At 40.6% G+C, this 13,589-nt stretch overlaps 1 protein-coding gene across 1 annotated transcript in view; it reads left to right on the top strand.

The window, feature by feature from the left end:
• ITGA9 (integrin subunit alpha 9) overlaps nt 1-13,589 on the top strand; it is a 218,275-nt gene that overhangs the window by 121,788 nt on the left and 82,898 nt on the right. The window contains exon 18 of the mRNA XM_085226640.1: nt 11,538-11,688. Coding sequence (XP_085082766.1) covers nt 11,538-11,688 — 151 coding nt within the window. The remainder of the gene's footprint in view (nt 1-11,537; nt 11,689-13,589) is intronic.

Genomic DNA, 13,589 nt, shown 5'->3' with positions numbered 1-13,589 from the left:
GCAGGAAACCAACATGACTTGACAAGCACCTGCTGGTCAGACTGAGGGGAAAGGAAGAGATTGTAACAGCTGTGGAATCACAGAATCACAGAATGTCAGGGATTGGAAGGGACCTTGAAAGATCATTTTGTCCAATCCCCTGCCAGAGCAGGAGCACCAAGATTAGGAATGCATCCAGGTGGGTTTTGAATGTCTCCAGAGAAGGAGACCCCACAGCACCTGTGGGCAGCCTGCTCCAGTGTTCTTTTACCCTCACCGTGAAGAAGATTTTCTAGTGTTTATGTGAAACCTCTTATGTTCCAGCTTGTACCCATTGCACCTTGTCCTGTCATTGGATGTCACTGTCAGGAAACAAGGGTACATCACCTGGGGAGAATATGGGGATGCTGTCCAAATTTGGAGAGTGGGGATTAGGAAAGCCAAGGTGCAGAAGGAACTGAACTTGGTGAAGTATGTTAAAAAAAAAACAAGATGGGATTCTGTAGTTACGTTGGCCAGAAGAGGCAGGCCAAAGAGAATGTACCTCCTAAGGTAAATGAGACAGGGGAACTGTGACAGATACGGAGAAGGCTGGGGTACTAAATGAGTTTTTTGTCTCAATCTTCACTGGCAGCCAGGATTCTTATATTTCTCTTGTCCCTGAAGCTTGCATCACTGTGCTTCTAGGTGGGAACTGGGGGAGTACATCCCTGCCACTGTAAGGGCAGGGCAAGTCTGAGACTGCTGCGTGAGACTGAATGTATACACATCTATGGGTCTGGGGCATCCCAGAGTCCTAAAGGAACTGACTGATGTGGTTGCTGAGCCACACTCCATCATATTTGAAAAGTCGTGGCTGTCAGGTGAAGTCCCGAGGGACTGGAAAAAAGTAAACATCATTCACATTTGCAAGAAAGGGAGGAAGAAGGACCTGGGGAACATTTCGTGGGGCCGGGGGAGAGCAGGAGGGAGGAGGGGGCAGGGGCCTACTGCCCTCCTGTCACAGGCATAGATTGATCTAGTTAACTCCGTGACAGTCTTGAGAGCAGTACTCTTCAACATCTTCATCAGTGACATCAATGACAAGCTCAAGTGCACCCTCAGCAAGTTTGCCCATGATGTCAAGCTGAGTGATGTGGTTGGCACGTTAGAAGGAAGGGATGACAGCCAGGGGGACCTCAGCAAGCTTAAAAGGTGGGCCCGTGTGAACCTAATGAGGTTCAACAGAGTGAAGTGCAAGGTTTTGCACTTGGTTTGGAGTAATCCTAGATATATAGTATATATGTGTGTGTGTGTGTGTGTATATATATATGTATGTATGTATGTTTGTATATGTCTGTAGACTAGGAGAAGAACTCCTTGAGAGTAGCCCTGTGGAGAAGGACCTGAGAGTCCTGGTGGATGAAAAACTGAACATGAACCAGCAGTGTGCTTTTGCAGCTTGGATGGCCAGTGGTATCCTGGGCTCCATCAGAAGAGGAGTGAAAGAGGGGTGGCCAGTAGGGACAGGGAAGTGATTGTCCTTCTCTCCTCTGCCCTTGTGAGGCCCCATCTGGAGTACTGCATCCAAGTCTGAGGAAAGATGTGGAGCTGTTGGAATGGGTCCAGAGGAGGGCCATGTAGATCAGAGGGCTGGAGTATTTCTCTTATGAAGACAGACTGAGGGAGCTGGGGTTGTTCAATCTGGAGAAGAGAAGGCTGTGAGGAGACCTCATTGCTGCCTTCCAGTATTTAAAGGTATTATAAAAAGGATGGGAATCAACTTTTTACTTGGGTGAATAGTGATAGAACAAGGGAGAATGGTTTTAAATTCAAGGAGGGAAGGTTTAGATTGGATGTCAGGGGGAATTTCTTCACAGAGAGAGTGGTGAGGTGCTGGAACAGGCTGCCCTGGGGAACCTGACCTAGTACCAGATTTGGAGCTTGGTGGCCCTGTCTGTGGGAGGGGGGTTGGAACTTGATGATCGTTGGGGTCCCTTCCAATCCAAGCCATTCTGTGTTTCTGTGATCACTACCCTGTCACTTACTGAGCTTTGGATCAACTCCAAAGTTTATAAGCATGATTTGTATTAGTGAATAAAGAATAATTTCATATAAGTAACTAGATATGCAACTGATAGAGGCATGTGGTTGTTTTGCAAATACTATGTGTGGACACAATAAAGAATATTTTCATGAACCTATTAAAATCAGAGGTCCTGCTTATGGTTCACTAGGCAGATGATTAGACTCTAAGCACCTAGATTTAAAGAATGAATCTCAGCAATTTCATATTGACTTGTCAAATTATTGCAGAACCTGAACTGAATGAATCCAGAAGCTGTAGAAAAAAAGCATGTGTTATGACAGCTTTGTCCAATTTGCTTTTCACCAGCACAAGATGTAACAGCATAGACCATAGTTGAGTGCAGTAACAATGCAGATAATCAGTGCCTTCTAAAGGAAGGAGATGTAACATCAAATTCTGGTCAGAAAGATTAAAACTGCTCAAGTGTATCTCATGAATATAGTAGTCTTTCAAAGAATTTTTTTTTTTTTTTTTTTTTAAAAAAAAGGTTTTCACAGGTCATAGGTTTTCTGAACCCATGGAGAAAAGCTGCAAGCTTGTGATTTAATGTGGGAAGCAAAGTTGTTTCATAAATTTGACCAGGCTCACGCCTCAGCACTTATCTTCCTTTGATCACACAAGGGGATTTTGTTTCCAGAGAGGCATCACATTTCATCGCCTGCCCCTTGTGGTTTTGTGCCTCTGAAGTGCATCTTAACAAAATAGTTGTGATGAGGAAAAACAATATCCTTTCATTTGGAACTTAATTACACGTTCTGATAATATCAGTTTTTCCCTTCCTCTTCATTCTTTGCAGATTAATTTGTTTTCACTTATCTTTCATTGCACAAACACTTTCAGTAATATTTTTGACAATCTATTTACCCTAGACAAGCTACTTTAAATAGTAGACCTAGTCAGATGGAGCTAATTTGCTGCCTTATGAAGAACAACAAAAGAAAAACGAGAAAATTTAGCATGCCTATTGCTGGAAAAGTGCTCATGAGCTTTCAGTCCAGACCACGTGTGCATAAGGCTGTGTACTGGCATGGATATTCCCAACTTTTGGGATGCAGATACCAAGCTTTAACCCAATCCCTTTGCAGTCATGTATTGCCCAAAGGTTACTTGGTCTTGTCTGACTACTGAGCCAACTCCAGGTATTTTAAAGTGCCAAAAGAGCGATTACAAGGGAGAAGGATTGGAAAAAAATTGGAAGAATACAGTGGTTGTGAGTAGGTTGCTTTCAGTTTTCTCAAAAAATCATGTTTCACTCTTTGATTTTAAGTGATTTCATATAGTGTAATTTAATACTATCTCAAAGTAATTTGCTGCTCTGTAAAGGATGCTGTGAAAATGCTTATACCATTATAATAAATAGATACAGGCCACAAAATGCCTACCTGTGTAACCTGATGCAGGCTAGCTGCTTTAGCAGGGGGATTGGACTCAATATTCTCTTGAGATCTCTTCCAACCCCTGCAATTCTGTGCTTCTGTGAAAACAACATCATCGTGACATACCGTGCTTCACCCACCACAGTGCCATCAGGGTGCGAAATTACAGGTATAGCATCTCATGAGTGCTTAATTTCTGCAGAGCTGCCAGATGAAAGCCATGTAGGAGTAGAGAGAGCCTGCACCCACCCTCTGTGCAGGTCACATCTGAAGTGCAAGTTTACATCTGTATTAATGATAATATCGTTTTTTGTTGTTGTTATTTTTTTTTCCTTTTGTTTTTGATTATTAAAAAAAAAAGAAAAAAGAAAAAGAAAAGATCTGCCTCATTTGGAGCTCCTTAACTGATATTTTATTCTATGGCCCATTGAGAATGAAGGGAGCTTCAGACACTCTCGCTTAGCTGTGATGCTCAATCCCACTGCCCAGCATTCAGGAGACTTTTCACTAGGAATCACCTAATAAACTGGAGGGGCCTCTGTAAGCAAATGCCAGGGCTGAGTCCAGGGAGGTTCAAGTTGGATATCAGGAAGAATTTCTTCTCAGAAAGACGGGTGAAGTATTGGAAGAGACTGCCCAGGGACATGGTGGAGTTGCTGTTCCTGGAGGTTTTCAAGAAATGTGTAGATGTGGTATGAGGGACATGGTTAGTGGGCATGGTGGTGTTGGGTTCGTGGTCTTCTAAGGTACTAGATGACCTTAGTGACCTTTTCCAGCCTTAATTATTCAGCGATTCTGTGATTAGCACATTAGTGTAGATTAGTGTGTAATTTCATTTGGATGTAGGTCTATTTGATGAATCCAGGAAAGAGAGATCTAGTTTCTAATTTACTTAAACTTTTATCTTTTACTTACAGACAGTTGCTAGTGAATTGAATGCTGCATTTGCAAGACGTGTGGAAAACTTTGTTGTAGCAAGCACTTCCAGCATCTGATTGCAGTTTCCTGAAAGGGGAACCCAGAAGAGCCTACAGTTAATCAGGATGTAGTACAAGTTGCATAGGGAGCACCAGCTCAGGAACAAGTGGATGTTTCCCCTGTTGAGGGTGAAAGGGGATGAAGGAATGGAATTTTGGTTTCCTTTTAGCTGGTTACATGCAGAGCTTTGTAAATCTCTCCCAGAATTAATAAAAAGGGCCAGTTTGATAGCTCTGGGCAGTCCCTTTGCATGGGACTTGGTAGTACTTTACCATGTGGTTGGTAATAGAGCCATCAAATGATGGGTGTTAGTGAGCTGCAGTAGTCCACAGCTTACACAGATTCCTTATTTGTTTTTTTAGTAACAGGATACTGACTGCCAGTCAGGGACACCATACAAGCCAGTCATATTACTCCTTAAATGCTGCTGTATGTTCATTTTTGTTTGTTTGTTAAGAATCACCTGAGTTTACCCACTGGCATAGATTTTTCTGTTTGTTCTCTAAATTAGACCCTAAAAAGATGTGATTTTGCACAGCTTAAATTGATTGTTTAACTAATGTAAAACCTGGCCTTCTTTGTGAACATCCCAACATCAGTGTTTTATGGATCTAAGATGGTTCAAGTCATATTTTTTTCTTGCTCCAGCAACCAGAGCATAAAGCTAACAAAACAAAAACTTAACATCTAGCAATTCTATCTTATAGAGCTTCCTCCAGTGGTGGATGGCCTTGATACACTACAGACCACAATGGAAAGCAGATGCATTGTTGTTTTGGATTTACAGAATATTTCTTGACTGATAGTTACCTGCATGCATGCACACACATTTGTTGTAAAGCTAGCTACATAAACTTTTTCTGTAGCATATCCTGCAACTACAAAATCTGTTAAAGCTGATTTTTGTTTCAGATCACCAGGAAAATCCTCTTGCTGGTTCTGCCTGAGCTGTTGGCTTAAAATAAAGGAAATGCGATGGTGTAGATTTATGCTGGTTATCATGTTTGAGATTGAGATGTAACTTACTCTTGACATATAACACCTGCTACTGCAAAACAAATTTCCTAGAGTAACAAACCTGTGCTGCTTCTAAATTTTCCTCTCTAATTAGCTGCCTTTCACTGACCTCCGAAGGTGACTGGTGAATGGGGCACTGGTCTTTTTCTCAGTTGACCATTTTTTTTTAAAATTACATATTAAACCCCAGCATCCCAGGAATGAGGCAAGTAATCAAACCAAATTTTAATCGGTCTGTTTCTGAAGGCATGAGTTCTGTGATAAAACTGTGGTTTGCGTGCTGACTTTAATTTTCTAATTCCTAGAAACAATATTTTGCAAAGCGCCGCTTAACTCATTCTCAAATTGCACTTCCTCTCTATGGCTTCTGGACATCAATCTTCATTTCTATTAATATTTCTACTCTGGAACAGGCTGCCCAGAGAGGTTGTGGGGTCTGCTTCTTTGGAGACATTCAAATCCCACTGGACACGTTTCTGGATGACCTAATCTTGGTGTTCCTGCTCCAGCAGGGGGATTGGACCAGATGATCTTTTGAGGTCCCTTCCAATCCCTGACATTCTGTGATTCAACGTTACTCTTCCATTACTTTAACAAACAGGGAAAAAATACATCGATTTTGGGTTTGTTTTTTGTTTTTTTTTTTTTGTTGTTTTTTCACATCAGGCTGATGTATGCAACTTCCAGCTACGTGCCCTGGCACCATTTATCTTCTCCATTTGTTTTTGCCACTAGTTACTAGCTTTTGTTTGTGCTCTCACCTAAGGACACATATGCTCACACATGCACAGACAGCTGGCTTAGGAGCATAGTGTCATTGGTTTCCCGGACACAACTTGTTCTAACAGAAGATGCTGGTTTGTATGCATTTCTTCAAGGGTGAAAGATTAGATTAGAAGTTCTGGAGATGTTGAGCCTGATCTTGCTTTCATGTGACAGTTTCATAAACCAGGGTAGCTTCACTCAAACCAAAAGCTACTTGCTAGAGTAAACACAGAAAACAGAGTTGGCTCCTTCCCCATTGTCTCTTAAGTTCTGTTTATAAAGGGTTTTGAACATCTGGGTACAATTGAAATTACTGATAATAAAAAAGAGAGGCAACAGATTTCTGCAGTGTGATAAGATAAGCAGTGCTGTGCCCTGCTCTGTACTTTCTACTTAAATTTGAAGACACTGGTGGCTGGTGGTTGTATCTGTTGTGTAGTTATGGGGGATTTGTGTGGATGAATTGCATTTGAGGAAGAGAATTTCCAAAGAAGCCTTCAAAATATGATTACTAGTTGTAACTGTAAAGCACTCTGTTTCAAGATTCGTGAGAAAAAAAAAAACAATTTCCTAGAGTGTTTTTTTTTGTTTGTTTACTGCTTAAATTTATCTATTTATTTGTTTATGTTAAGGTGTAGGAAAGGTGGAAATGATAACGTTCTTTGTCACATCCTTGAATTGCAATATGAGACCTAAAGAGCAGGGGGGAGGAGCTGTGCCCCACAGGGGTACCAGCACAAACAGCTCCACCTCCTCAGTTCTGGACTCGCTACAGCAAGTGCCTTTTTCATACAGGATGTTTGATCCCTTCCTATGGGGAAACATTGGCCTGTATTATTTCATCATCCCAGAGAGCAGTGTTGGTGCCGTTTGAGTGCCAAGCCATACTCTGCCGATGCAGGCCCTCTGTGGGTGGGCCTCTCTTCAAATTCTCTGTTAAGTTTTTCCCATCATCTTGGACTATCCGCTATTCAGAGCAGATAGAAAGCAGAATTTTCAACTCTGGAAGCAGAAATGAATGAAACAGGCTGCTGGGCCCAGAACCAGCTTACCATAGCTGGCTCCCTGCATCTGGGCTGGACTGCAGGAATCGGCCATGTGGGGTCTTCTGCAGCATGTGGTAGCTGAGGTTTCTGTGCAAGAGGGGAAAGGCAGCAGTTCAGCTAACATCAAATAAACCACGGCATACAGAGTGTTTGCCTGAGTCCTTGCCTAGATTGGTTTGAGCTTTGCAGAAAATTGAATGCACAGGTGATAGTGAGACAGTAAACAGGTAGTATAAAATAGCACTTCCTCCCTGTGGGATTGTTTTTACGTGGTTTGGCTCTGCTTGTGGGGCCGTTACCTCTCAGTTTTGCTTTAAGACTTAGAATAAATTCTCAGAAGATGAGCTGACGGTTTGAGCTTTTCATTGGCTGTTGGGGTCGAAGTGTTTACAAAGCTCAAAGTTCAGCTGGCCCTCGGGTCTGTGACAAAACTCCCAAAGGAGAAAGGTTTTCAGAATTGAGACAAATATACTGAAAAAATATTTGTCAGGGAGACAAAATACAGACTCTGTATCATAGTGAATGCAAAAAGCAACTGTGATGCCAATTGGTGACACTATAAATATTTGGACCTGTCTTGAACCAGTGTTGTTCTCTCACATCTATTATTGATCTAAAAGAAAGATGAGACTTCTATTTCTTCAGCAGTTTAACTTCATCTGTTGGAGACAGGGGACAGATGTGTTAGCCTTTAGTCACTTCAAGCCCTCTACCTTCATGCAGTCTGCCCACAGCTGCGGCTTCCCCTGGCCATTGGGCAATAGCAGTGATTCATCTGTGCAGATGCAGATTTGCTGTAAGAAGAAAAAAGCTCATAATGTTAAAGGGAAAGTCGGTGGCCCAGGCCAACAGGGTAAGTACAACCTCACCACATTCCTTGACCTATGTATGAGCTGCTCAGGCTAAGGGGAAGTGCTAAATGCTTTTTAAATTCTTTAAAAGATGTTCTCAAGTACAGGAAATAGAGAAATATGTCCCTGCATACCTTTTGGAATGCAGATTATGTGTCCCTTGACCCACGTTAATAAAAACACTAGCATCTTGCAGGGTGGGGAAATGAAAAACTGCAGATCTTTTCTGTTTGTTTTTTGCAGCTGGTCTTTCTTCCCCCACTGGCCGTAGCACAAGGCCTTGGGATGAGCATTGACAAAGAATGTTAAAGTGTGTTTAAAAAGAAACTGTTTTATCCTGGATCTTGAAAATTGAGCTGATTTTTTTTTTCTTTTTTTAGTGAAAAGGGGAATGTTAAAGATTTTTGTTTACATTTGATGCGTAGTAACACAGCCAGTAGATTTAAAACCATGGTAGAATTTGTCATCTGTGTAGCAAAAAGTTGGATCCTGATTTCCAGATTTTTTTATTACCTGCAAGCCTCACTCGTGTGTGAAAGCTGCAGATATGCTGTACTTCTGAATTCAAATTTATTTCCCTTTCCATGCTAATAATAGGTAGCATGATGTTTTGTGTGCATCTGTGTCCATGTATGCAAACAGGGTTGCCTGTATTTAATCTACAGATTAACCAGAACGTCTATGAATTTCATGATCAATGCATGTTACCTGGCACCAAGCTGGCAGCAGAGCTGCTCCCACGCTGCAATAGGTTGTGCTACGAGCAGCGAATGGGGCCTGGGAGCTCCCCTGTGAGCAGGGAGATTCTAATCCTTTCCTTACAGCAAGTGAGCCTGATTTGTTCCAGATGCATGTGGATTTAGTTACTTGCAAATCTACTCTTGAAATGAGACTTACAGCACAGAGAATCACTAGTGTGCCCTCAGAAAGTGGGTCTTCTGTTTCTGCTCAGGAAAATGTTGTTATAAACATCATCATTTAGTTATGATGCACTTTTAATGGATGATTAATAGCTTTCACAAGGTGTATGACAACATAATGGCATTTAAAATTATGTCTGTGTCGTTACTTTTGAACAGGATTTTATTCTCAACATTTTCTTCATTATTCAGTAGGAAGGACAGGATATATGGGTCCCTTCCAACTTGGGATATTCTGTAATTATCTGTAAGTTAAATCTCGAATTGCTGCTGCCACCAATTTGCAGTGGATTCTTTCCTCCTTTGCATATAATTCTCTTAATATAAAGTTACGTTAGAAGGGAAAGAAGTAGTGGCAATGTCTATGTTAAATTGTAATTGTTGGACACGAATGTGTAAAGTGCATAACACTTAGTGCATAACATTAGTATCATGTAACTTTCCTTCGCTTACTGAAGTGATGCTTCCAGATTTTGCTAACAGGTTTGGTACATGTTGATTCAGTTTTTGAAAGGACTACCAGAAGTGAGATTATAAAGTTCATGGCAAATAATTCACAGTTATAAGTGGTTGAGTTTATTTATTGCCTTCCAAATATGTGCTTTTGATTATTAATGAATCCCAGCTGATCATTTTGTATATCTTCATAATTTGCATGCTTTTCAACATTAAATGTTGGCATAGGGGCCAAAAACATTAAATGCTTCCAAGTACTCTCATATAGTTGTCTCTTTCATTTGGTGCATAAAAAGTAATGATTCCAAGTATTTCGACCTCTCAAAAGAGTTTTTCAGTGGATCTTGTGAATGTTTTGCTTTTGCAAATGTTTATTTGCACTAATAGCTGATTGCAAGAATATACCAAATAGTCCAATTATAGGTAGGATTGATTGCTGTCTGCAGTTTAGTGAAAGCAGGCATGTTTCCCGAAGGTTTATATTTGCTTCTTAAGAACCTCTGATCGAACTGTAAGCCATAGTTTTGGGCTGTAATAAATGAAGATCATCATAAATAAGTACAGGAAACCAATGGCATTAATATTGCCTGCATTATGTGGAAAAGTTGCACTCAAAATCCACTAACATCAGCTTCAAAGCCTCAGTCTACACCGTCTTGCTCTAGATTTCCTGCACACCAGAGCCTTGGTTACTTCAGTCTATCCCTTTGGAAACCCAGGTCTGGAAACTTTTTGCAGATGCAGAGAGAGCTCAGTTTGCTCTGCTGTTGGAGTTTCAATAGGGCTGCAGCTGGCAGGGTAGGGTTTATAAGTGCCATTATCTATGGAAACACCTGACTGATGCAGATGCTCCGGTTGCAACCCCTTTAGTTCAGCTGGAGGCTGCCTAAAACATGTTCACATCTAGCACCTATGCCACTTTCAGACAGTCTCTGATATACTAAGGTGTGGTGTGTGCCAGTGTTACCATCCCTGGTCGATCCTTCAAGAGAGATGTGTGAATGGCAGGCTGCGTGGCCACCTCTGGATTGCTGCATGCTGCAGCGTGCCTGGATGTTGTGCAACAGCATCTGCTAGGTGGTGGTGTGTGGTGCCTGCAGGGCTCTGCCCTTCTCTGACCAGCTACTTGGTGGTTTCCCTGTGATGTTGCCTCAATTTCTTCAGGGTACATGAATGATTTTACATTCCAGTTATGATCGCTGTAGCCAGTTTGATATATATATATATATATTTTTCTTATTTTTGAATGTATATCTGGTATATTGAATAAAATCTTATAGTATATTTTTAATTCTTAGACCTGGAAGCCTGATACTGTATTTTCCTGTCATTTATCTTAAGCCTGTGTTCTTACTTGTTAGCTCATCTTTTGGGGAGATTAACGTGATTAAGTATATACCAATAAAATGTGTGTATTTGTGATCTGTGATGCCTTACTACAGTAGTGTATTGATTCAGGATGTATGACTATTACCTTAGTTCAGTCATTCTCTTGATTTTTCCATTTGTAGAACATGACTCCATCATCTTAAGTCCAGCAAAAACATCCAAGGAAAGATTGGTTGCATTCAGTAGATGGTTATTATAACTTTCATACATTTTTCCATTCATACTAATTTCTGGATTTTATTTAACCCTCTTTTCCTCGTTTTTCACTGTCTATACTGTAGTTCTAGGATATTCAGAAAGTTACTATAATGTTTCAGTAACATTGAAAGACAAAATCAAAATAGAATTTGTGTTTGAATGGGAGCATAATGTTTTGTGCTTGCTGCTTTTCACCCATCCAATGACTACAGTCTTCAGCTGTTTTATTCCCAGTAAAACCATATCAACAATGTCACATGAAATGGTTTTACATGAAAATCGTGGGATTTTCTTAAAACCACAAAAGGCAGTGTAAGAACTGCCATTCATGAGCTGCTCGTTTTCCACACATCTGCCCGTACCATGCATCGGCTGTACAGTATGTTGCCGAATTACTGATCACAGTTGTTTTGAGACCCTTCTGTAGGAGGGAGTAAGGACAAGATTGTTCGAGCTGCCAAAAGTTAAACTGATGTAATTATTTTTGCCCGCAGTGTTGATGACAGGACAGCCTACCTGGCTCTGGGAGCAGTGAGGAACATCTCTCTTAATATTTCCATCTCTAACATTGGAGATGATGCCTACGACACCAATGTTTTCTTCAACTTTTCTGGCGAGCTCTTCTTCATCAAAATGTGGCAGAAGGTAAGAAAGACCAGTGTTGCTGTGAGCAAGTCTCCTAACATTGAACCGACTTAGTTGCAAGATGTTGGAACACAAGTGGCCTTGTCCCCAGTGCTGAGGCATTTGAAAGTTGTTTCTGGTTATGCTGGGCTTGAATTTCTTCCAGGCTCTTTATGGAGGTTTTCTCTTTTGAGGGTTTGAGCTGTGTAAATGATATCCTTTGTGCTTCTACAAAAAAGAGCACTGTTATTTGGGGCAAGTTAATGAAATAGAAAGGTTGTTTGCTTGAAGTATTAAGGTATTAAGAGGCAGACCTGTAGGATACCAGAGGTCACTGATATGCAAAGGCCACGATGCATTTGGCCATCTTGCTCACCTCCTGACCAGGATTCCTCTGTTTTCTCCTTGCAGAAACCAAAATGCAAGGCTGTTCTTTGCTCATGTTTCAGAGCAAGTTTGGTTTTTGGCCGGGGCACATCATTAGTTCCAAGAGCTCAAAAATACTTTTTATTTCACCTGCGTGGGCTCACATGAAGATTTTGAGCTTTAGTCTCTTCACATTTAGATTAAAATGCTCAAGTGTTTTTATCAGCTTGAGTTTATCTAGGGTTGAGATACAAACACTGAATTGAGGTTTTTACAAACTGGCTGTGGTAGCTGTCTGGTTGAGTAATGTGAAAATAATTGTGCAAAACAATAGAATTACAGTAACAACATTTTGTTCCTGCTTTCTGTAGCGGTTTGTGTCTCTTGGAGCTTTGCTATGCTTTGTAAGCCGTAAGAGCAATATTAAAAACAGCAGCACAACTGTCACAAAGTATGGGATTAACATGACGCTTTGAAACAATATTTTGACATTATTCATCAAATTTTATAGAGGAAGATTGATAGATTTCAGCTATTATATACCTCTTAAACTGTCTCACTACATTAACGTATGATAAATTCTGACATAAGTTAATTCTGTTCGTTTTCAGATTAGGCTAATGACACTACACACGGTTACAAACCTGAGAAAGTTCTCTTTGCATTATAAACTTCCATTATGGATATTATGTATTGCAAGTGTGCAGCTTATCAGGAGGGAAAAAGAAACAACAACACAAGGAATAAACCAGAAATGCCTTGTCCCAGTATGCAGCTTCTCCTTAATGGAAGTTTACGTGAAGACTTTCAGGATGTGGCCCAGCTCCTGTTGAAGTCAGTGACAGGGTTCCCATTGCTCTAAATTGAAGAGGAAACCATTCGATGTATGTTTTTAAAAATATGGTTGTTTTTAATTCTGTGCTTACATGTTATATATTTTACATGCAAATTAACTGCAACACTAGTTGCTTCTGTTGTTCTTGGCCAATGCTGTCAGGGAACAAGCTAAAGATGATGTGCTGTTCCCCTTAGTGTTTTACCTTGAGTTGAGATCTAAAGCAGACTTGAAACAGCTGTGCTGAAAGCTGTCTAAAAGGAGTAGTTTCTGGAAGCAGATGACATTGTTGTAGGGTTATCTCACCACTCATTGTCTTCTGCTAATCGAAGCCAGCCTTTCTTTAAAAAATACAGAATAATAAATTGCAGCATATATCAAAGAAATGTATAGGCTTCTTTCTTCCTCAGGTCTTACAAGCAGTAGCAAGACATGTTATTCCTGTTATCCCACTGTTTGTGTGATTGATTTGATAGGGTGTTTTTGTTTTGGGGTTTTTTTTGATAGCTTAGTAATGGTTTTGTTGGGCAACTTTGCTTCCTCTCAGTGAGCTTTTGCTTCATGACAGGCTAATGGATTGTTGGCCACACCATGCATCCAGATGGGAAACTGGATTACAATTCATAGCCTCAATTAGTGTTATATTTTCCGTAAGCTCCCTGAACAATGCTTCTCTAAAATAAAATATAATGGATTGTGTTTTTCATAAACCTCTCCCATC

The sequence above is a fragment of the Meleagris gallopavo genome, chromosome 6 (genome assembly GCF_905368555.1).
Source record: "Meleagris gallopavo chromosome 6, MGAL_WU_HG_1.1, whole genome shotgun sequence".
Lineage (NCBI taxonomy): Eukaryota > Metazoa > Chordata > Aves > Galliformes > Phasianidae > Meleagris > Meleagris gallopavo.
This window is presented reverse-complemented; position numbering and strand designations above follow the sequence as displayed.